Source organism: Condylura cristata, unplaced genomic scaffold (assembly GCF_000260355.1).
Source record: "Condylura cristata isolate star-nosed mole 26May11 unplaced genomic scaffold, ConCri1.0 scaffold00001, whole genome shotgun sequence".
Taxonomy (NCBI): Eukaryota; Metazoa; Chordata; class Mammalia; order Eulipotyphla; family Talpidae; genus Condylura; species Condylura cristata.
This window is the reverse complement of record NW_004567102.1, coordinates 5511341-5535992: the sequence shown is the minus strand read 5'-3', so window position 1 is coordinate 5535992 and position 24652 is coordinate 5511341. Positions and strand designations below refer to the sequence as shown.

The 24652-nt window shown below is 53.7% G+C and overlaps 1 protein-coding gene and 1 long non-coding RNA gene across 2 annotated transcripts in view; one reads left to right on the top strand and one right to left on the bottom strand.

Moving 5' to 3' along the window:
- Positions 1–23128, top strand: part of BTBD9 (BTB (POZ) domain containing 9) — a 391756-nt gene extending 368628 nt beyond the window's left edge. Inside the window, exons 10-11 of the mRNA XM_004673441.2 lie at positions 935–1013; positions 17163–23128. Coding sequence (XP_004673498.1) covers positions 935–1013; positions 17163–17366 — 283 coding nt within the window. The 3' untranslated portion in view covers positions 17367–23128. The remainder of the gene's footprint in view (positions 1–934; positions 1014–17162) is intronic.
- On the bottom strand, positions 15591–17811 carry LOC105853349. Its single transcript, XR_001145185.1, has 2 exons — positions 17747–17811; positions 15591–15966 (listed from the first exon to the last, which is right to left on the bottom strand). It is a non-coding gene; the product is annotated as an uncharacterized LOC105853349 (long non-coding RNA).
- Positions 23129–24652: the final 1524 nt, after the last annotated feature.

The following is a 24652-nucleotide window of genomic DNA, read 5'->3' as shown; positions in this document are numbered from 1 at the left end:
CCTGAAACCAAAGGGGGGAAACAAACCACAAATACATACATTTTCTTTGGTAGCATTACTTGGTAATTAGACAATTACAGGAAACAGCTTCCCAGCAGCTGGCATTTCCACTGTGTGAGCGGAGGAGGATGGCAACAACTATGAACTCCTCACATTTATTATAGAAAATATTATTGGAGTTTACAGTCGTGGGTGCCTTGCACGCCTCCAGTGCATTCTGATGAGCTTTGAGCGTTAAACCAAACCCTCTCGGGGTCTCTTTAGCGCTTGCTCAGCTAGGTTTTAAATGAGTTGACCCAGCCTCTGATGATCAGTGAGAAATTGCCCTCAAAATACTTGAGCACCTTTTGAGCCCAACCTGAGGCTAAACAGGGTGGAGGTTGGGAGTGCATTTGTGAGCAAGAAAGGGAGGGGTAGGGCCTGTGAAGGAAGGCCTCTTCTCCCCCAGCTGCCATCAGCGCGTGGAAAGTTCGGTCAGAAGAGCCTGGTGGAGTGGAGGTGGGGGTCTTGCTTTGAAACTCCTCCACCCAGGCCCCATCACGGAAGTGTTGCCGTGTGCACGCAGGAGTGTCACTAGGCCAGCGGCCCTCCAGGCGGGGCCTGCTGTGGCCCATCTTACATATGACGAAGTGGATTCTGGGGACCAACCACCTCAGCCATTTTTCTCTCTGGTTGCACTCGAGGCACAGTGTGAACTCGCCACAGTGTCTGGTAGAGCTTTCTCTCCCCCGTCGCCTTCACGGAGGGGTGGGATGCCCCCTGGACGAGACTGTAGACTAGATCTGCAGCCCCTCAGCCACAGGTTAGGTGGAGCCAGGCCCCTGCGCCCGCAACCCTCACAGCACCAGCCTCCCAAGGAGAAGATGGGAGGGCGCACCCTCAGTGCTCAGCTGTCCGCAGGGCTAACTGCCTGTGCTTGTGCTTCCTCTCACAGGTCCTGGCAATCAGTAACTTTTGAAAGACAGCCTGCCTCCTTCATCCGAATCGTTGGAACACACAACACTGCAAATGAGGTAAGGGTCTCCTTTCGCGAAAGACGCCGTGATATTTCATGATGTACAGGTAAATGCTACATCCGGAGTTAAGTGGAACTGTTTGTTCTACCCGCTAATGGCCTGTTGTTCTGACAGCTTGGTACAGAGGAGAGTCCTGCTCTTGCACAGTGGGGATATCATTATCTTTTCTGGATGTCTCTTCACTAGCAAATGAAAACCAACCCCTATGGCTTTGTTGATTCTGACCAGCCTCTCTGTGGAATCGGCAAGCACAGAGACCTTGAGAGGCCAAATGCCCTGTCCTCAGAGTCCCCTGCCTTTCCAGACAACAGCCATTTCAGAGGTCCCTTAGTCCCCTGAGTGTGGCTTTTAGGGAGCCCCCACCCACACAGGCAGCAGCACACAGCCCTGTCACAAACAGGAACGTGAGCGTGGAGGAGCAGCCAGCAGTCCTCCTCCTTGCAGGCCTCTCCCTCCCCGGTGTCGGCCTGGCTGCCAGCAGGCAGTCGTTCCACTGAGCCATGCTGGCTATAGCTGCATCTTGGCTTTTAAGGAGGGCAGAGTGGTGAGTCGTTTACCCCCAACTTTGGCAGTGCCATTCAGGTGAGGTGTCTGGGCCTCAAATGTTGCCATTCTCTCTCTCTGGAATGGACCTGGCTCCAGTGAAACGCATGAGCTGCCAACCAGGACTGTGCCAGGCACACCTGGACGTGACGTGCCCTCATGGTTTGGCTTCCCAGAGGGCTCCTGGAGGCACCTTGGGATTCACTCAAGTGGGCACTGAGGAAGCACGAGTGCTGAGACCTTCCTGCTGTGGCTTCTGCCCTCTTGCTTTAGTAGTCTTGTGTATTCAGTGCATGCCTCCTGGTGGAGCTGGTCAAAGATGGGAGTCAGAAAGGACAGTGAGGCTGAGACTCAAGAGGAAAATGAAGGCATGGAAGTAGAAACAGCACTGCAAGTTCACTTTCAGAGAGTCTTTCCAGGTCTCCACCATACGCCTTCCTGGATGTGCAGTCAGCGTCACTGCAGGGGGTTCCACACCCAGAAGGGGGCTTTGCACTTAGTTAAGGCTTTGGCACCTGCCCAGTCTACCCCAGCCCTCCATGACACTGCCGCTCCACCCTGTGGGTGGTCTGGGCTGGCAGGAATCCCCCCACCTGACTCTGGGCGCATGCATGGGTCTGCACTGGCCTGAAGTGTCCCTGTGCCCAGGGAGCACAGCACTAAATCAGGTAGGAAGCCCAGGAGGAGTCCAGAGAGGCTGAGGGAAAAAGAAAAAGGCTGTTTTTCTTGCTGCTATGAGGCAGAGGCTCTCATCTCATTTGCATCGAGACCTGCATCTTCCGGAACTGGCCTGGATTCATTGTATTCGTCTAGTCAGAATTCTCCAGAGCACATCAAGGTGTTTCCGATACTTCACGAAGCACTTTAAAATGTGAAAATATTGTGATAATGTAGATTCAGTTCTTCTTTTTATTTGTATTTATAATAAAAATAATACACACCTACAATATGTATCTTGCAGAGCTTACAGATACCCAAAATTTCTCTTACATCTTCATTTCAAAACAAAGCTGAAAATTAAAATGTAAATCAATCAATATTTTTAAAAGCACAAAATTAAAGAATTGTGAACATCAGGCCATAAAAGCACTTTTCTTTTTTTCCTGATGTAACAAAAGTAAATTTGAATCTGTATTGAATATATATGACCATCAAAGCAAGCATCATATTTTTAAAACTTGCCAGTAAATCCCAATTATCTTACCACTTAAACTAAGTTAAATTGTTTTTCTTACTAAATTGGAAAACAATTTAAATCTATCTTTACATAATAATATATTGTGCTAAAATTAAATGTTTTTCATTTGAAGTCATTTGCTCCAAAAAGGACATTTTTTTATTTAATGGTCTCTGCAATCTTGCATTACAATAGAGGGATTCTTCAGTTAGAAAAGGCTAAAAACCTCTGAAGTGAGTGTGACTAGGGTCTGCTTCTACCCCTTAGCCCCAAATCATCACTTCAGTGACCAGGTAAAGAATGATTCCCCATCTCCGAGCTCTAAAGACAGATCTTCCCTCCCTGATGAGCGTCCCAAGATCATCCATGCAAGGAGGCCCGGCCATGGTGGGCCCACCATTGTGAATGGGCTGACTAGTAGGTCACTAATTAACTTGTGACCTGCCACATTTGGCTGAAAAGCAACTTGCTCAGCTGCCTTATTGAAGCAGTTATTGATCAGGAAAAAAAAAGCTGAATGTATTGTGGCCAATTGGGAAACATCTTAAATCATCAAATAAATAACGATCAGGATCATAAGGCAAGAATCATCAGCTGGATCATTCTCGGAGCACAAAAGGGTTGAACTTGACCAGGAACCAGGCTCTCCTAGGGAACACCCTTGATGGCACGCTGTGTCTTGTAGGGCACTGTAAGGAGTGGTATCCCATGGGGAATGTGTGTCCTGAGGGACAGAGGTGTAAGCAGGATGGAGGGGAAATGAGGTTGGTGGGCCTGGACTCCAGGGAGGCAGCTCTTGAGAGCTGTGGAAATATATCAGGTTGGGTGCAGAAACCAATAGGTGTGTTAGTGCTAGAACAGCCCTGGTGGCAGGGGAACCAGAAACTGCCATCAGAATTCAAGATAAGGGTGCCCCACTCTCATGGGGCAGTGTGGAGGAGAGAAGGGTTTCCTGGCTCTCTCACAGCTTGTTTGCCAGGAGATCAGCAGCCTTTGTTCAGTCAGAGTCAGGACCTGTTTCTTTTTAAATGCTAAATGTTTGCAAACCAAAAATAGTATGGTAATTTCCAGAAGCATGGATGGAATTGATTTTTAACATGGAAAGGTAACATTGTATGCTAACAGGAGAAGGGTTGAATAAATTCTTAGCCACAACTCCAGGTACACCAAGGTGCACCCCTCGAGTGGGGAGAGCAGGGTGTGGTGGGGGAGGTGGGGAGCACAGCCTGCAGGAGGTGCTTCTGTGCAGGGGCAGAGGAAATGGTGGTCAGGCTGTGCAGACCTAAGGTGAGCGCAGCCAGCACGGTGTGTCAGTGCAGGCAGCTCTAAGTCGGTGACCAGGGGAACTGCCCCAGCCTCCGGACTTCGGGCCACCGTCAAAATAGCAGAGGCCTCCTGAGCGAAAACAAATGGGATTTCTGGCCGGACGAAGGTCTGTGTCTGTCTCGCTGCAGCCAGCCAGGCCTTCCCGCACGCAGGACTTAGCATCTGTGCTTGCTGCACGTTCATTCTTCCCACTTCGCTCTGATGTGGGCAGCTCTCGGGTGACAGCAGCCAGGAGGTTCAGATTTCTTGATCACCTGTTTTGGCACGCCTCTGATTTCCTGCGGCGTTTCATCCCTCTCCTCTGGGGAGAGCATGTCTGCTGCTGGCATCTGCCTCTCATCTTGCTTTGTGAGCACTGCAGCAATGAATTCGTTTAATTTTTTTAGCTACGTTTTGACTTCTGTCAATAAATCCCCCTGATACTTACCTCTCAAAGACACCGGCACTTCTCCCATGACCTCCCGCTCCTGTGTATTCAGCGTCATCCTCGTCATTTATCTTAGCGTCCTAGAACATTTTCCTTGTATCTGCCCCCAGCGTGTGTTTTGTCGTCCTCTGCTCTCCTCTCCGCTCTGTCATCTCCCCCATGCTTGGCATGGTTCCCTCGCGACTTGTGTTTCTGTCCTTTGCCCTTGGACACCTTTTTTCAGATTCCCTGCCCACTCTCAAGGTTTCCTTTGTCTTCCTCTCCTGCTTAGCACTAGATGGCAGACGTATGTCAGTTTGTCTTTCAGCACGCCCACCTTCCCGCCCCGTGTCCTGTTCTCCTTCAGTTGTTTCACTCATGTGATGGCTCCCGGTGCCTCTAGTCACAAAGGTCCTCCTTGGCTGTTTCCTCAGCCACTTTATGGTAGTCTTGGTCACCAACTTGGCAATCGTGTGGTCATGCCGGTGTGGCTGCCCACCTCCTCACTGGCTCACTGGCTGTGCGCTGCTCAGGAGGCAGACACTGCTTCCCATCCTAAGTCTCTGTTGTCTGAAAAAGGTTAGAAACCGGGCCTTGTGAAGAACACTTAAATGTCAGGGCAGATGTGAAGTCTCACCTTCAGTGACTATTGCAGCGCCTTGCTGGTTCTGACACAGCACCCGGCTTGCCTCCTACCCCTGTTTTTATTCAGTTCTGACTGCTGCAGAGCCAAAAAGGCGCACGCCACCTCCCAAGACGTCAGGTGGGGTTCTGATGACATCTGTCTGGACCTATGAAAATCCGGCAGTGGCATTAAAGAAGTCACACCCTTTTCTTTTTAGGGCTTTCATGAAACCTGGGTATGAATGCAAGTTCTGAAGTGATTTTTCAGTAGGCACAGAGCTTGAGCACAAGCAGCCCCGGGTTAACAAGGAATGTAGGAAAAACGATCTCTCAATGATCAAGAAAGACGGAGTTCCTGCCCAGAAGAACCCACATGAAAGCCTTTGCCAAGTCAATAACAGAAACTGAGGACGGTATTGACAGGCTGGAGACAGCTCTCAGGGTTCCATTTTACTTATTGAATTTGTGTAGCTGAGGAGAGAGGCTGTGTCGTATTTATCCTTGTATCTGCGGCACCTAGCACGGGCTGCGCGTGTACGCTTAAAGTGCCGTTAGCTGAATGACTGGACGAATCAGTCCGTCAGCTCACCCATCTCTCCCTCTCCCCATTAGTCAGGGAAGTAAAGGGAAAAGTTTGCAGAACAACTTCATATCAACAGACCATCTCATTCCGAGGTAGAGTTTCTGTAGTCACACCAAGGAGTTTCTCAGACTGCAACCTTATAAAGGGAAAAGTGTATGTGCCAAGTACTTAAGCGTCTTCTAGTTTAGGACTCTTGTTGAATAATAGCTTTTAGTTTTATATACCCTTACTCATCATAAATTACAGTAGCAGGGAGTATTTGCTGAGCACATACTACATGTCAGGCCCTGTCCAGATTCTTTATATTTATTACAGTATTTAATTCTCATGTACTAAGTACTCTTCCACATTAAAAGATGGGAAAACTGGGCTCTCCCTGGTGGCACAGCGGGTTAAAGCACCGCATTATGAAGCTCTCCGAAGCCACTACAGCACAGTTCAATCCCCGGCCAGAGAGCTGACCCACATGGCCCAGCAGACCTCTCCTGACCCGCCCTCCGCTCCTCTCAGCCGTGTACTTTGTCAGTCTGCCTGTTCTGCTCCCTGCTCTGTGTCTGGTGAATCTTCTCACTCACCACACCTCTGGCCTGTACCCCAGTTCTGTAAGCATAAATAAATAAATCTTTAAAAACAAATGAGAAAATTCAGTATCACGTGTTGGCAAAGCTGGGGAATTGTACAGCCTTGTCCAGTGTTGGGGGGAATAAGCTGGCACAGTCACCTTGGGAACAGCCCTGCATAATCTGAAGCTGAATATGGGCCCACCCGCCCTGTAGCCAAGTGTATCCTGCAGTCAGGTGTCCTACCTCAGAGCTGAATGCTGGACCCCCTATCTGTTCCCTAAAGTTCAGGGTGCAAGAACAAGCGTGCTCACGGCGGCACTGCTCATCCTAGACCTAAATGGGATGCCACGTGGTTGGCTGTGCCCAGAAGAATGGAAGAGCAAAGTGGCAGTAAGGCCACATGGAGGAATGTCAGCATGGCAGAGGAAAGCGGTCTGACACAGGACACATATGGTAGGATGACACGCTTATAGATGCCAGAAACCTGAAGAACGAAGCTATAACATCTAAGGATGCATATCCAGATGGTAAAATTATTTTTTCAAAACTAAGGGATGATTATTATGGAAGCCAGCATGTGGGTTCCTCAGAGCGAGGGCTCACATCAGGAAGGGCCATGTGGAGGGATCAGCACGTACCTGGTTCTTAATCCCAGTGGGGTCTACAGGCCCTTCACGATACAGTTACTCAGCAAACTGTACGTTTCTATTGCATTCAGACGTTTTAGTAGGTCGTGGTTTTCACAGGAAAGATGCCTTTTGTTTAAAGCAAAAAGGGGAATTTATGGGGGTGGCCAGAGCCAGGATTCGAGTCCAGGCAGCGTGGCGCCCAGCGTCAGGCCTCTGTGCGCCTAGAGGGTGTGTGGGAAGTCAGCACAGACAGCAGCCCCTGGGCCCTGGGCCCATTACCTGAGCCCTACGTTAGTGAGCAGATGAGAAAACTCCATGTACCAGCCGGTGCTAGATCTCAAGAGAAACTGAGGCAGGGCCCTGCCTTAGGGGCACTGCAGTGTCACTGCCCGAGAGGACTCAGCGCACACGAATCGCACCTTTACTCCAGGTGGCACTGGGAGTAGCAGTTGGTGGTGGACTTCGTGCAGGGGGGTGAGTAGAGGGCGGGTGCTGTAGGGGCCAGGGCCTGAGGAGGGTGTTTCCCTCATCTGTGAAGTGGAGAGAGAGATCCTGACCCTTAGGGTCGGGTAGACATGAATGAGATTATGCTGTGAGGCTTTTTGGGGGAGGAGGCGGTGCGCTGGGGTATACAGACTCCTGCACACACTCGATGCTTGCGTGTGAGGAATAGTAATTGGCCCATGAACTTACCACAGGAGGGTCTGCATAAGCCGGCACCAGCAGGACAGAAAGTCTGCAAGTGGCTGCTTGAGCTGCCCTCCAGGACCACTCTGCATAGAGCCTTGAGTGAGGCAGAATTTATTTACAGGCTTCTGTCAGACCCGTGAGTGGCTCTGGGCTCCCAGTGCCATCCTCGTTCCCATAGCAACATGTGGCTCCAGTAAAGGCAAAAAAAAAAAGCACAGGGAAACTGTTTTTTTTTTTAAAAAAAAAAAAAAAAAAAGTTCCTTCCTAGCCTGGTGATAATTATTTTCCAGACTCGTCCTCATCCCTCATCTGAGTCTGGTCAGCCCTCAGCTCCCTGAGGGCCTCCCTTGCAGCAGCCTCCAGGATGTCCTCTGAGCCCTGAAGGCGAGCTTCAAGCCATAGGATATGCTGGTGTCCAAGGTCAGAATTCCTGGTCTGTCAGCAGCAGATCTGCAGCCCGGACGGCAGAGACTCAGAAAGAGAGAGAACCTCTGACTCTACTCAGAGAGCTTGTGATCTGCAGAACGAGCCCCACTTACCCTGCCACCTCTGGGAGAGCGCCAGCCAGCCGTCGGTGCACAGTGACCGTGTGATGGGGATGGGATGAACACAAATAAAATGGGCTTGGAAATGGAAGGAACAAAACACACCCAGGTTTCAGGTGGCTTCTGGATACCCTGTGAGGCAACTGTGATGCAGACAGACTAGGTGTAGCTGGGAGCAGCAGAGCCCAGACCCAGGAAGGTAGGCCAGTGGGCTGCCTGACGCATCATAGTCCCGGTGGGGGCTTTGCCTGGCCCCCCACTACTGATGCTCTTGAGGGCAGAGACCAAGTGGTGATTGTTCCTCTTCAGATGTCCAGCAAAGGGTAGTCCCTCCCTAAATCAGACAGGGGCCGGGAGTCATTTGTGACAGTCGATCTGAGGAGCGAAGGAGAAGGGAAGGTAACTCCAAGGCTGCCATCCCCATGGTCTTGGAAAACATGGGGCTTCGATGGCCGAGAATGCCTGGAAGCATTTAGTTGCAAGAAACCATGGGACAGGGTGGGAATGGGGTCATGTTAAAGATGAACCAGCCAAACAAAGGAGGATAGGAGGATTGCTGTGCAGATAAGTGACCAAGGTCAAGTGTCTGCAAGTCAGGCTGAGAACAAAGAGGGGTGGGGGCCCAGAATATGCTCTGAGAAACAGCTGCAGCACTGAGGCAGGGAGTTGGGAGAGTGACCAGGATTAGGGAGCACCAAGGTCTTCCTTGGGTGTGGGCTGGAGGCCAAGGCACTATTACAAAAGAAACCCTTTTTATAGGTATCTTTATACTTAAACGTCTGTTTGAAAGATTTTATTGGAAAAGAGGGAAAGTAAGCCAACAGCAAGCATGTATCATCAGCGGTACAAGTGACAGGGCAGGCCTGAGGCAGGGCCACACCTGTTCCCGCAGGAAGAGAGGGGCCACAGGCAGTCTCTGGACCCCCAGCTAGATAGACCCCAGGGAAGGCCACATCTGTCTGGTCCTACCTGGGAGCTACGACATTTCCCTGGGTTTCTTTTCCTGTATTTCAAAAAAAAAAAAGATAACCTCAACCACTCATGGACCCGACTAACTGAGATGAAGGTGAATAACTCTGCAACTCTGACATGGGCACACATGATAAACTGCAGTCAGGAATTCCAGAGCTGCAGGTGATATGTATTTGAAGCCTCCTTTTCTAGAACCTTCTAAGCAGTGGGGTTCCAGTTATTTGTCGGTGTTCTGCCCTACACAAACTTGGGAAAGTGACATTAAAGTTAAAAAGTGATGTTAAAAATTTTAAATGCGATTGCCATATATAAGCTATATCACTAAGAAACTTCTTCCCATACCTGAATAAATACTTCTCATCACTAAGTAGTGCTAAAAATATGTTGCTTCCCATCCTGTGAAATGGATTCCTTAATTTTGCACTGTTCAGATGCACAAATATAAAACTTTGGTTTATTGAAAAGAAAGGATCTTTTGGTGATCTCTTCATTTTTAAAGGCACCAAAATAAAAATCCCCAGTCTGAGGAGGGATTCTTCTGCCCAAGATGCTTGTAAGAAAGATTTTAATTGGCACCATCATCAAGATCGGTTTATTGAAAGCCAAGTGGGTATGTGATGTTGCCACACCAGATAAGGTGAAGGTAGGACGTCTTCAGGGTGGTATAATTCAGAAGCTGTCTGGGTGTCTGACTGATGGGCAGATATCATGGTGAGCTAGGCATCTATTTTATAAAGATACGTCACCTTATAAATATAAGTTGAAAGCTTGGACCAGAAATCCCATTTGTATTGGTTGGCATGAAAGCCAACTGTGAAAATTACTCAGGAGAAACCAGGAAAGCAAGGTAGAGTCATGGCTCAGCATTTATTACATTTTCCTGATTTCTGCTACAGTTCACAATGGACTCTTAAGCCAACTTGGGAAAATTAATGGAGGCTTCTGCTTTTAAAAACCTTGAAGATATGTCCAGCCAGCAGTGTCTGGGAATCCTTCTAATGAAAGGTCGCAGAGACAGGCCAGCAAAAGAATTAGCCTGATGAGGGAGAGTAGGCTAGTACCTTTGTGCATGTGTGATGGGGATTTGGAGAAAAGTAAACCCCAGGGTTCAGAGAAAAGAACACCCCAGACTAGCCCAGACATGCCCAGGATGATGCACTGAGAGGAAAGGCGAAGTGATCATCAACAGCAGCTACAGAGAAGGACACCCCGATAGTGACTGAGGCTGTGTCGGATTCATACACACGACTACATTCCAAATTAGCCGGCTTCTCTCGGGGGACAGATCCAGAGGCCATTGAAGCTGGTTCAGCGAAGGTGCCCCTTTGTGAGCAGCGGCAATCAAACAGGCTAATGGGATACATGATTGCCGAAAAGGGGAAGGGAAAATGATGCGGCGACTGTGGTAATGGTTTTGCATAAATCAGCAGTGCGACTCTGCCCTGTATGCCTCATTCACTTTTGGTCACATCCTTTCCGAGGGGTATTGCAGTCTTGGGAAGGTTTGGAGGAAAGAAATTGAATCGCATGTGCTTCTGAGTGAAGAGAAACTCAGAACCTAGCTGTTCACTTAGAGGGAAACGCAGAGAGCACAGCAGTCAAGAGTTTGGGGGTATGGTGGCACCCCTGCTCCCCCAAACACTAATCCCCCCAAACTCCAATCCCCCTACCCCCTAGTGAAGATGCCTTCTCGCCCCTGGGGACCTCCTCCAGTTTGCTTTTGGAAAGAGCAGAGGCATGGAAGCCTCTCTTCCCAGAATGGCCGCCAATGACGGAGCCAGTTTCCCCAGGACAGCTCACGTCCTCTCCCACTCCTGCGAACAGAGCGTACCCATTGGCCCCACTCTGGATGCCCATCCGCACTGGGTGCAGATCCAAGGTGCCCAGATCCTGAGGGAAGGAACCCCAGCCATGGAGAGGTGCGCACACCGTGGTGTTGCTTCCGAGTCCACAATGGCCCAGGAAGTGGCTGCGTGTTGGGTTTGTGCTGTTGCAGCGTTAGGGTCAAGGCTCCAAGATGATGGAGCCTGCGCACTGCAGAGGAGGGTGGAACCTCTTGTCCCAAGGCCAGAGTGAGTAGGGGCAGGCTGCCAGGAGTGGGGCAGGCGCCAGCGCCCAGGCCTTGATCGACGGCCTCTGTGCTGATGGCCGCGCCCCACCTGCCTGCATCTGAGCTCTTCAAGGCCTGTGATGCACACCTTCCCACTGGCCTGCCCACTTGCCGGCCAAATTTAGTTCTTATATATCTCTCCTATTTCTGATCCATGCTCTTAATGTTTATACAAGTCAGGCATCCTGATTTAAAAAAAAAAAAAAAGAATCCAGGCTTTGAAAATGGTTGGCCCGGAGTTAGAATACCACCTGCACAGGTGTGACCTGGGGATGTCTTCTTTTTGCAGAAAAGTAAGCATACACATGAGACAGGGGCACCTTACCCCGCCCCCCCAACCCCCCAAGTCCCACCATCCCTTCAGGGAATTTGTGGTAGTGACCTGGTCAATGCTTGCGCTCTGTGAGGTCTGTGAAGTTTTTTTTTTTTTTTAAAGGATAGGTCCTGGGGTGGGAGAGGGCAGTAGGCTAGACCTAAAGCCCCCTGGAAACCCTGCTGCCCCCAGCTTCTATGCTGTGCAACTCCCCAGTCTCTGTGCTCCCAAAAAATCCTCAGAGTCACTGCACACTCCTTCCTCTCCAGAGTCAGTCTTACCAAACTTACCAAACTTATCAAGTGTCCAGGGTGAAGGGCTGTGGGTGCTTTGGTGGTGAGTGTGGTGAGGTGACATACATATGAAGAGGTGCGTGTCTCCCTCACTAAATCATGTACAGTGTCATAAGCCAATGTTACCTCACTAACACTGCACCTCCTTCCTTGTCTGCTGCACTAAGGCTGGCTTTGAGCTCTCCAACTTGCTGCCTCATTCTTCTCCACTCAGCTGAGTTGTCTCTCTCCCCAGGTAGCATTTCCTGATTCCCCCACGCTGGCAGGATCCCCCCCCCATGGCTTCCTGACTGCCCCTAGCACGTGGCCTCTCTGCTAATGTGTGCCATTCTCTGAGGGGCTAGGGCCCCCCAGGTGGACATGCAGGCGTGAATGAAGGCACCCCTAACAGCTGAGCCCTACCACCTTCATTCAGCCTGCAGTCCTCAGCCCCTCGGCCACTCTGTGCCTGCCACAGGGCACCCCGTCCTTTTCCCCGACTTCGCCCACCCTGGGCCTGCTCTCTGAGGCAACCCTGCACACTCTACCTCTTCACTGAGTCTAAGCCTCAATGGTCTTAACATTTCACTCAGAACCCTCCCCACACATTCTGTGACTTGGTAAGAAGTAACTGGTTCCATTTCCTTTGAATCCTGCAGAGACTGACAGGTTCTCTGAGCGGCTTAGAGCGCTCACAGCTCTGGGCCTGGCAGGGCTCTGAAGTGGCCCCATTCCCCCTGTGCGGTCAGTCGTCAGTCGCAGCTCCCTGGCCCGCCCCGTGCGCCCACCCCGGGATGAGGAGACATCACAGCAGTTCCTCTTCCCGGGGTGGAAGAATCTGACACGAGCTCTGTGCTGTTGGTGGGGAAGGGGCCGCAACAGTCTGGTGAAGGAGTAGCTGTAGAACACGTGCAGCCAGGCCAGGCGAGCTGGCCATCCCAGCATCCCATTGTTTTAAGCAGGCTGGTAAAACGGGCTAACGGTGGTGGGCAGCTAACATCACCTAAATTAGAGGAGAGGGCAGCTCAAGGTGGAAGTGGGAATAGGCCAGAGACCATTTCAAAGTGTGCGCTGTCAACGGCTTTCCCAGGCTTCTTACCCACACAACCCTGCCCCAGCAGAGGGTTGCTTATTGGATCCTTTCTTAAGGGAAAGGCTTATGCTAAAGAGCCAGGTGTTAGCCCTGTCCAAGGAGAGCACCTTTGTAACTTTGTTTTTGAGTCCTAGGTCTTTATTGACTTGTTTATTCTTGAGCCAGGCCCTGAGTGGAGACAGGATGATCGCACTGTGGTCCTGAGACAGATGGGCACTGACAGTCAGCTCACAGGCAGAATCAAGGGGGTGGGCATGGGGTGGTGGGGGATGGCACCCTGAAGTCTGTCAAGGCCTCTGGGGAAAGAGCTTATCTGAAAGTTAAGAGGCTGAAGAAACACTCGCAAGAGCAATAGGAGAGACAGGACAAATGTAAGTCGATTAAGGGATTAGTATCATTCTGAAGCTCTGGGAAGTAGCCTCCCAAGATGCTGACAGGGAACAGGCCCGCGGAGTGGGAGATGCTGAGGGGCCAGATGAGAGCTCCCGGTCAGGACGGGGAGGTGCAGTGAGGCAGTGCGTTCAGCACAGCCCTCCAGAGAGGGTGGGGTCCTGGTGTGGGGACTGGTCTGACTCTGGGTCAGGCGAGCAGGACTCAGGCTTACTGGGCTTTCAGGGAGAGGCGTGGGTGAGAGGCGGCAGGAGGTGCGCTCTGTGGGCATTGCCCTGGTCGCTTAGCCAAAGAGCCTGTCTGCCTGGCCCACCCTGACCTCAGCCAAGAGCTCCCGCCCCTGCCTGGAAAGCGGGCACTTGTAAAGCCACAAGACTAAAGCGATAACCTGCCGGAGAGGGTCCTGTCACCTCAGAAGCTTAAGGAATATGAGACTTACGGAGAAGAGTAAATTAATATTTGCCACTGAGAAGAGTTTCAGATTTATCTGGTGGACCTCAGGCTGGAATAGTTTGAAAATCTTCACAAAACACCCTCCCATGTCAACCACTGATGGGCAAGTACCTACAGATGGGCCCAAAGAGGAGCTGGGCTGTCTGCCAGGAGGGAGGGGGAAAGGCTGGCCGGGGGCAGCTGCAGCCGGGCGCAGGGAGGCCGTGGGGAAAGCACCAGTCCCTGGCTTGGAGGAGAGAGGGCTCCCGAGAGCTGTGTCTGCCGAAATGACAAGGCCAGAAAAGCATGGTCTCGGGCTTTCTATGAGAGGGGGTGTGAAATTTGAAACAGTGGTAAACCAGTGAGTTGGAGTGGAAATATGGAAATAACAGTGACGCGGGAAGGAAGGCACAGAGTGTACATTTGCCTCCTCTGAGAACTTAATTTTCCAGGAGAAGGGGTTGTGTGCACAGTGCATGTGTGTGCGTGCCCACACTTATACATGGGGGGGGGGGGTTACCCACACTGTGAAGACCACAAAGCTCCCAGGAGAGAGCAGGCACCCTCTGATCCCTTCGTCTCCCTGCTGCAGCTGCACTTCCTGAGTCCCCAATGTCCAGTCCTCCCTAAGGGAGTGTGGCAGGTGTCCAGGAGTCCTGCCTGCATCCTGCCACCCCCGGCGCTCTTACAGGCTACGACGGCCTTTACCCAGGGGTGGGGTGCCAGAGCATGGGCACGCGCAAAGCTCATTAGTCCCTCCCCAGCCAGCAAGCCCCTTGCAAGGAAAGGCTGGACCCCTACCGCAGGGAGCACAGGGTGCATTTCCCCTGGGCGCACCAAGGGCCTGTTGTTTGTCCATCTCTGTGGGTTCAGTGTGGCCATGGCCCTGTGGCATATGCTCTGCCACTCCTGGCTGTCCACTTCAGCCCAGGCTCCCATTTGTTCTTCCCAAGCTCTCACTGCACGCTGTCATGCGTGCACGGTTGAGTCTCGGCGTCTGCACTCAAGTTCAGAGACAGCATTACAAAGTCTAAGGCCCTGTGTTATTGCAGAGAAGCGTGGAGGCACCGCAGAGAAAGCCTTGGGATAAGGCAGTGCAGTTAGGGAGCCCAGACCCTGTCAGCATTTATCCAGGTCGCCCTGGTCCCCAGCCCTGTCACTGGTGGCCGTGGACTGCCCCACCTGAGCCCCTGTCACATCACTGCCCAGCAAACCAGTGTGAGACTCTTCCACCATCAGGCCTTTCAGGAACTAGAACCCGCCCCTGAAGCCCATTCCAGCTGGGGCCTCCATCTGCTCCCTTCTCCCACCCTCAGCCTCAGTCCCCTGCAGAATAGCCATTGCAGCCAGGTCCCACTAATAAGTAATCAAGGAATATTCTTCTCTTTAAATACCTCACATACCAGAGTTCATCCTCAGGACCTCTGCAATCTTCTGTTCAAGGTCCCTCACATCAGTAGCAAGGGCCTTTGCCCCAAACTCATGGCCCTCCCTGCACTGACCTCCGGCTCCAAACCTCCTGCCCCTCTCTGCCAGATGGGCCTTCCCCGAAATCGGGAAGCATGGTACCTGTGCGCACACCGCCGTGGCCAGGAGCTTTGCTGTTGGGTCTGCTGCCTAGGCCCATCCCTGGCCCATCCCAGAGCCCCGTCAGTACTTACGGCACAAGGACATCATGCAGTGTCCAACCCCCAGGCTCCACTCATCCCTCCTCCACGTCCCAGCCCCCTCCCCACTACTCTGGGGCTCAGATCTTCTCATTGGACACACGAGGCTGTTACAGTAAATATTTAATGACATGATTTTATAAAAATTGATTTTAACCAACTCATTGAATAAAGCAACCAAATTCGAAAGTAATTGGGAAACTTTTGCCTTGGGGTTTTAGCCTTTGTATCTTGATTTTTTTTTTTTTAATTCTGGAAAAGTCCCATTTACACTTTTAAAAATTGCATGTGTCATGAACACACTTCAGTTCAAAATTCAGAACACCCCACTCAGGGGCCGGGAGGCGGCAGGGCCGGTGACCCTGGAAGGGTTTGTCTCCCCTCGCAAGGCGGTCTCTGTGCCCCAGTGAAAACCTGCAGCCAGTGCGGCAGGGCGGGGGGCCGCACCTCTGTGCATGGGGAAGGGCGTTGTGAATTCAGTCACGTTCTCAGGCAGTTTGAGAAAATACAGAATTTGAGGATCTGGAAATTGATTCCCTTAAAACTGCCAGCATGCTCCGCGGCTCCCGGTCTGGCGACCACCACTGCAGATTCCTCCCCTTCAGAGAGCTGAGGCTGCAGAGAACCAGAAGCCAAAGGGCTTAGCAGTCAGGTGATGGGAGAAAATTTCCCAGGGTGCGCTGGAGCTCCCCGCCCACCCATTGCCCTGTCCCCAGCTCTAGCGCACCAGTGATGGCTGTTTAGTACCGTGTGTCGGGCTGGTCAGGGCCAGGACACACCCTTGCTGTGCCCAGAGCTCAGGGATGGTCCCGAGTGATTCCCTGGCCAGTGGCAGCTTTTCCTGGGGGTGGCCGCCCTCCGGCGTAAGGCATTTGCTCCAGGCCAGCCCTCGCCCTGGCAGCTTGAGCTCCAGCCCGCAGCACTGCTACACAGCCGGCAGCAGGAGCTTGTCCCCTTCCTGAGGCCACAGCAGAGCCTGAGGGGGGCTGCTTATGGCCCATGGAGATAGGTCTGGGTCCTCCCCTGGGGAATGACCCCCTGATTTTTGTTTTATACCAATTCTCTGGACATAGAATTCACACACCATGCAATTCATCCATTTAAAGTAAACAAGTCACAGCCCTGCCTGGTGGCACAACGGGTTAAAGCGCAGCACTGCAAGCTGGCCACAGCCACTTCAGTGCAAGTTCCACCCCCAGCCCTGGAAGTGACCCACACGTGAAGGAGCTGACCCACATGGCGCGGCAGACCTCTCCTGGCCCGCCCGCTGCTCCCCTCAGCAGTGTACTTCATCTATCTGCCTGTTCTGCTCCCTGCTCTGTCTCTGGTGACTCCTCTCTCTCTGTCTCTCTCTCTCTCTCTCTCACACACACACACACACACACACACCTCTGGCCTACACCCCAGTTCTGTGTGCATAAATCTTTAAAAACAATCAACAAGTCAGTGGTTTTTAGTACATTCCGAGTTGTGCATCCCTCACCACAGCTCCTGTTGACCTTTAACCCCACTGCCAAACACCTGGAATCGAATCAAAAAAGAAAAAAAAGCCCATGAGACAAAGGTGACCGAAAATGGAGGGACCCAGCAGGGCATTTCGCAGGAAGCTGAGTGGTGCCACTGTGACTCTCAGAGGCTCAGCCACTGCCCTTTGTCCTCACAGGGGAACCGTGTTTACAGACCTCTGGCTGCCATCAGCTGGCCCCCCAGCCTCCCACCTCCTCCCATTCCCTGTGGCAGCCCCGCGGTGGGCGGGACGCGTGGCTGGTGGGCGCTGCTCCGTGGCTCACGGGAACTTCCTCTCTCACCAGGTGTTCCACTGCGTGCACTTCGAGTGTCCGGAGCAGCAGAGCAGCCAGAAGGAGGAAAACGCCGAGGAAGTGGGGACCGGGGACCCGAGTCCGGCGAGTCAGCAGTTCGAGCCCCACGCGCTGCAGACCCCCAGCGGAAGCTCCCTGCCCCCCAGCCCAGGCCCCGCCTCCCGCTCCCGCTCCCCCAACCGGCAGCACCAATAAAGGACGCCAAGGTGCGGTGACGCGGGTGGGCCCAGGAGGCGGCCAGATCGGGGTCCTCCCCCCCCACCCCCCCAGCTGGGAACTGACTGCCCTTCCCCCACTTCCAGGGAGGAGCAGACCCGGCGCAAAATATGGACACAGCACAGGTTTTCTCCCAAGGACAGAAAGGGGCTGCTCTGTTCTCCTCAATTTGTTCAAATCATGCTGGTCTCTAGGGGAGAAAATGGGTCTTCAATCTTCATCAAGCCCACCATTAACACCCTACCTCTCTAATCTCAGCCAGGCTACGGGAACAGAAGGAAGTAATAGACAGGCCCGTGTCGGAATACAAAACTGGCTTATGAACACTGGAAGGAGAGAATACATTAGGGCTTCATTACCTGAGGCTCCCTTTAGGAAATGGGTTCTGTAGAGTGTTTACTTCCGCGGAGCACATTGCCCTGGCAACTAAATGATTTTTTATTTCTTTAGTTATTCTCCATTTGCTGACTCATAGGTGTTCCCAAGCTTTTTGAAATGCTCGAACAGCAAATCACTTGTTTTAATCCCTTTAGACGCAGTAATTTTCCTTCCCGGGCTTTGACGGTGAAGCTCGGGGTTCGCGGGGGAAATGGCGCGAATGAGGCGCAGATGCAGGCGCAGATGCAGCCGCCCTGCACCCGGCTGCCCGGGAAGCTGCTCCAGGAAGTTCAGGCAGATGAACAACGAGCAGATCAACCCGCGGACACTGAAGTTGCTAATCTCGCGAGTCGCTGGGTTATTAAGCTGTCATTCCTGAAGCGTCCCCGGTCTTTGAGCTTGGGAGGCCGACACGGAAATGGACGAGTGGGGTCCTCCCCGCTGCTGGGTTGCGGGGTGTCTGGGGCGCTGCAGGGGGCGCTGGGCGCCAGACATGGCGGGGTCGGCAGCACTGTGGGGTCGCATTTCCCCCGGACCACGCTTCACAGTGGGACTGGGAAAAGGCGGTTTCGGGAGCTTTTCTGCTAATCCTCATCAGAGCTCGCATCCAACTGCTGTAGCTCCATTTGGCTCGGTGGAGCCTCTTGCGCAGTCATTTCCACTCCAGTGCTCGGCAGCGTTGTGACTGGATCAGATGATTGTCTGGATTCGCTTCTCTCCAGAGTTCTCCCAGGGCTGCTGTTGCAGGCTGGGCCCGGCCAGGCGGCATGGTGGGCCTTCTGCCCCCGTCTGGCTTCAGGCTTGGCTTTCTAGGGAGCTCCTTTCTGGTGTCTCGCAGACATTGGTTGTGGGTGTTGGAGGAACAAGTGGATCAATAACTGCATTCTAGTTTAGCTCAGCCTTGAGTGGTTCGTCAGTATTGGGATGGCAGAGCAGCGTCAAGCTACAGGATCTACGGGGAAGATTGTCCCTCTGTCGGAACCCACTTCTGGAAGGAGCAGTCTCTGTACCTGCTCGGCTGTCTGCTCTTGTGTGGGGTGAGAGGAACCCCTGAGGAGTGCTGACATTTCCTGAGGGAGCAAGGCTCCTGTAACAAATGGCAGGGCAGCCCATGCAGGTGGGTGGCCACCTGGTCAGCACCCTGCCCCAGGCGCCAATTAGTAGGAGAATTCCCACCCACTCAGCACTTCCCTCAGCGGTCCCCTCCTGTCCAGGGGCACAGGCCGGCCAGCTGAGTCGGAGCAAGGGTGCGGCGCAGTGTTCTGAAAGTTCCTTGCATTCGAGGGCTTCTTTCCAAACACTAAACTCCCCCGTCCAGGTTGCTCGGCTGACCTGGGGAAATGCAGGTGAGCCGGCAAAGCACCTGGAGGAGCTGGCCCAACCCTGGTTTGGCGGCTTCACTCACCTGATGAGGCACAAGCAAGCGGCCTGGTTGCCTGCATCTGTATTCTCCTTCCGCCCCTGAATTGCTTTTGGTGTTTACACCCCTTTTCCTCTAGCACTTCGGGTGCTCCTTATTATCAGTGAAGGGGGAGGGGCGGATGGGTCAGGGCCAACAGCACACTCAGCAGTGAGGGCTGAGGGTGGCTCGCCCCCCACCGCCCGCCCCAGCCTCTGCAGCCCCCAGTTGTCCTGTCCGGAGGCCTTGCCTGCGTGGAAGTGCCTGTGGGCCCGGCAGACGGGGTTGCAGCTGCAGCGTCTGTCCGTTCTGCCTCCTGGGTACCAGGTCAGGGGCTCTACCTTGTCGATCGGCCTTCTGATCTGGGGAGCCGGCCGGGTCTGTGGAGGGGCCGTGATATATGCCTGGTCTGTGATGTGCGCCTGTCGGGTACATCACTCCAGACACAACCCCCTTGAGTTGTGATCTCCAGGGAAGGAGGAGGATGAGTGGGCAGCCTAGGAAAAGCCCCAGGCAGCCTGGCGTTCTCCAGAGCCCTGGTGGGGCCTGCCAGGGACTTCTCCCCTGGGGCAGCTGGCACAGAAAGGCCAAAAGCTTGGACACCAGTGGAGCTAAATGGATTGCGGAGGATACAACCCGGAGGCAGTGAAAGGGTCCCCAGATGCCTTTGCAGGCCTCAGCTGGCAGACGGTGGAGAGGGTCACTTTCACTGGCATGCAGAACAGGAGCCTTGGCCTATCTATGGGGGTACAGGGGCAGAGGCAGATGTGGGCCTCCAGTTCCCCCGCCCCTCTGAAAACTCAACCCAGGGTATCGGGTTTGAGGACTGGTCAATAAGGAGACGTCACCAGAGATGGACAGAGAGGTGCTTGTGGCCTCTGGCCCTTCACTATAGTACTTGTGGGTTTTAATTGTGGGCCATGTTCCTAGCCACCACCCAGGCCAAGAGCCCTTCATTTTAGATCAGGTTTGTTTGAGAGAGTAAAAGAGCAAACTCCTCGGGGCTTTAGGGGAAAGCCTTCCAGGTCGCTTTCTGGCAGCCTGGGGGTACACTGAGCAGGTGGGGGCGAGCGTGCCCAGTGGGGAGGCAGGGTTGCTGTGGGCACTTTGCACCTGAAGCAGGTGCACTGGTGTGCCACACACAGGCCCACAGCTACCACACATGTACTTGTCTCCCACATTTTTAGTTGGTACCTCGAGCCCATATCCCTTGAGCCCAGGGTACCTCCATGGTAGATAAGGGGCTCTTCTCAGCTGCTCTTGAAATGTGTCACTTTTTTTTAATCAAATTAAACGAAGTGTCGATTCCTGACAAATACATTAAAAGTGTTTTATTCCTCGAAGAGTTGGGAAAAGGAATTATTTTCAGCAAGAGTGGGATGTGTTTGTTAGACCGATTCCTTGGCAAAAAAAAAAAAAAAGATGAGTTTCTGAATTGTGCAAAAAATTGCTCAGTAGTTATGCTGTCGCCACAGTTGTCAAACTGCTGTGCACACAGCTCCAACAGAGTCAACTCTGCCTTTTTTTTTTTAATTTAGAAGATAACAAAATTGTAATCACTTATCCTCTCTGGAGCCATGGAGGGAAGGAAGGTACAATCTGCGCTGAAAAGCCGGGTCCCCTGTGCGGCGAGGCCGCTTGGTAATAAACAAGGCGCCTGTGGGTGAAGAGCTTCCCCTTGGACAAAGGAGGTGTCGAGGAGGAAACAACTAAATCGCGCGTCTTTCCGGAGTTTATCCTCATTAGTGTTTGCTTGCGGTGTGGCCATTTTAACCCTGCCTTCCGCGTGGGTGGCGGGCGCCCCTGGGTGCGGGGCAGGCCTGGCGCGCGCTCGGGCACACCCCATCTGGGCGCAGCCACCCGTCCACCCCCCCTCACCCCCTTAGTCCTGCCAGGGCCTCTGGCAGGAACGCAGCGCCTCCCGCTCGTGGCCCCAGGAATTTAAAATGCAGCTCATGGCTCTGGACCACCCTGGTGTTTATTATTATAATGTTAAATTAGAAGTTGTCCGGGTGCCCGCTGTTTGCGGTGCTTTTTCCAGTTTCCGCAAGAGGGAAGAGAGTAGCTTAGAGCCGGTGCGGACCCCGCCCCTCCTCCGCCAAGCTGACCCCTCACACCTGACTCACAGGCCCCAGGGCATGGGGGGAAGGGGGCGACTGGGTTTGGGGGGCGGGCCAGGCAGCCTGAGGTGGCAGAGGAGAGAGGCTGTGGTGGCTCAACTGACCTCAGTCGGACTGGCCTGGGGGTGGCGCGCCCAGGCAGCCCAGGAGCGTCTGGGGTGGCCACCTCGCCCCACCCCCACCACATCCCTTCAGGCAGGACTTTGCTGGCAAGTGTGCTGTCTGCCACATGAGGGCAGGGTGGGAGCAGTGCACGGAAGAGCTCACACATCCACTGCACGCGCAGACAGGCACTGTCATCACTGTTCTACCCCCTTTCAAATTACTTATTTAAAAGTGACAAAGTAATAGTGTTCACAGAGTATGTTCCAGCCTAGCAGAGGGCCCGGGGAGGTCTGTCTGGCTGAGTCATTCCCCCTCGGCTGGTCACTCGCTGCCCCGGGACTGACTCAGGAGGCTGAGGGTGGTGCCATCCCCTGGCATCTCCCAGACAGAAGCCAGACTGAAGGGCCCCCCCCACCTTCCATCTCACCCATTAGTTTCTGCTGCTGCTGCTTTTTTTTTTTTAAAGAATAAAAGATTCCCCCAGAGGCCTCATGGCCTAAAGACTCACAATCATCCACCTGCAATTTATGATAAACGTCTCACAAATTTACCATTTGCATCTGAGTATTTATAGCTCTGAGCCCGAAAGGGGAGGGGCAAGAGGAGGTGGAGTAAGAGGTGGGAGGAGAGGCCGCAGGGACCACACACCTGTCCCACTCGGTTTCCCGCTGTCACCGTAGCTAAGGCAGCGGAGCGATGCCATCTGTGGAGCCGAGAGCCACAGACAGGCCTCTGGTCCATCTAGTGGCCGGGGCCTGGCCCTGGGCCCAGGATCAGTGGTGTGGCTGTTAGAATCCATCTCACCAGACAACATTCCTGCCATGGGGGCCCCCTGGGCCCCAGGACAGTGAGTGAGGGGGTGGGCCGGACTGGCCTGTTGCAGCCACCATGCACCCTCAGCGGCCTGGGTACAGGGGCAGGCTGGTTCCACCCGAGGTGCCTGGGTTCCCCTCCATGCACATCCTCCAGTTCAGCTTCTACAGCATGTCCCTTCCAAGAGCTGTCCCCAGTGATGGGGTCTGCTGGCCCCCATCAGAGTTCCCAGATGGTGGGCAGAGCATCAATGGGGGGGGGGCAGGCCCGGGACGGCGGGGGGTTGGGGAGCACAGCTGCTGGTCTCAGGCAACTGAGGACTGACCAGGCAGTGCTCCCCAGGGTCTCAAGTCCCCGACTCCCTCAAACAAGCACCTTTCAGTGGCCTGAGGTACAGCGTCCACTCTGAGGACCAGCTGGGAGTTTCCCTGCCAGGGCGTCCCCTGCCCTATGCTCAGTCGCCACCCCATCGCCAGCACGTGGAAAAGCCAGAAAAGAGTGAGCCCGAGGCTCAACCTCGGCAGCCAACCCCAGGTTGGCCCCTGGCTACTCCGGCCAAAACTCTGTGTGTCCCGAATTCACCAGAGAACTCGAGCGTCCTCTGCCTTTGGAACTCTGGGCCCACAGAGGCTGGTGGGTGGGGACCCCGCTCCCGTGTCTGGGGCTTGGCCGGAGGCTGGGCCGGCAGGGCAGTGGCTGCCTCGGCCATCTGCAGGGCTCTGGGAGCTTTGTCGCTGAGGAGGACCAGAGGTCAGTCCTGCTGTTTGGAATATACATTCATTTGTGGGCAGGATGTGACTTGTCCCTCATTTTGCAGAGCAACCTATGTGAGCAAATATACAGTGTTTGTGTCCAGAGCACCCCCCAAGTCTGTGTCAGGCCGATGTTCGGGTTTCCTAAGAGTAATAAAGTCGTGACTTCCTGTGTCTGTCGTCCTCGTCGGTGTTTTCCTCTCTCGGCAGCGGCCCCTCCGCTCCTCCCGGATGAGCCCACAGGGCCCCAGGCCAGGGTCAGCCCCACAGCTGCTCACCTGGACTGGGGCCCTCCAGCCCTCCCTCCACTGGCCCAGAGCATGGATGGAGTGCTGGCTCCCTGGGTGCCACAGCCCCGCAAAGCAGCCCCTAGTGCACGTGAGATGGTGAGGCTGGCAGCTGCGGCCTGGAGTGGGGGCCCTGCTCCCCTCGCTGCTCTCAGCTCCCACTCACAGTTCTTTCATGGGTCTCCCCTTGTCCACTCCCTACTCATTTCTCCTGCTCTGAACTCAACCCCAGCTGCCACGGTTTCTTTCTTCCTTGCCTCTTTCCTCTTATACAGGACCAGCTCACAAGGTTTAAATATGGGTGTCGGGCCCCTCAGCTTTCTCTACTCAGCACCCCATCCTTTGCCTGTGCCCCAGGAAGACGTGATTCCCACGCTGTCCCTGGACTCTGATGTGGCTCAGGGCCGTAGTCCAACACAGGCCTGAGGGTGCCTGAGCCACCTCTGGCCTGTGCCCCCTCATGAGCTCCTGCCATTTAAAGCAGGCCCTCCAGGGGGGCAGTGTCACCCTCCAAGTCAGTGTGTTTCTTTTCTGAACCTAAACTTGGACTTGACAGTTTCATTGTTTACTTCATCTGGGAGTTTTGGCCTAAGAGGGAGCCTGATGCCAAGGTCATTTAGAAGATTCTGGGAGCCACGCCCCCAAATTTTGATCGTCTGACATGTTTTACGTGTCCGTGGGGTTTGCCCTGCCCTCCCATGCACTCGGGTTAGACAGAGTCAGCACACGGGGTTGAGCACTGGCTTCAGGCCAGGGCATTTTATTTTTAAGTGTATTTTATGTTATAAACATCCTTGTTTATTTTTTCACAGTATAGGACTTCTCCCCTCAGATGTGGCCACCACACTTTTCCCCTCACCAGAGTGCCCACTGTCCACCACACTCTCCTCCCCCTTTCTCTACTCCCTGCTCTCCCTCCCCTCCTGAGTGCTGCAGATCAAGGGCCAGAGGCCAGAACATAGTCTCAGCACTGGGACATAGCGAAGATCAAGAGCATAAAATAGACAAATGTCCTGGACCCAAGGGTGGTGCCCCAAGGGTGCTGACAAGGTGACAGTTAACACACACGTAGACAGCGGCCCAGCCCTGCATGCTCATGTGGAGAGGGGGGGCTAGGGGAAGCTCGCAGGTCGACTTGGTGGCCCAGGGAAGCTTCCAAAAGGGGGGCAAAGCCCTGGGTGTAAGGGACCAAGACTCAAGGCCCCCGGAGGAACCTTTCTTGAGGGGAGGGAGAACCAGGGAGAAAACCTGCCGTGCCACTGGGCTGGTGGCCGAGGGAGGGCTGGGTCCTGGGCAGGACCCTGGGTCAGCACAGAAAGTCAGGCTCCTCTGAGTGAGGTGGGTGGGAGCCAGTGGCAGTTCTGAGCAGAGTTAGAGGTCCTCCTCTAACCCACGCGTGACAGACTCAACC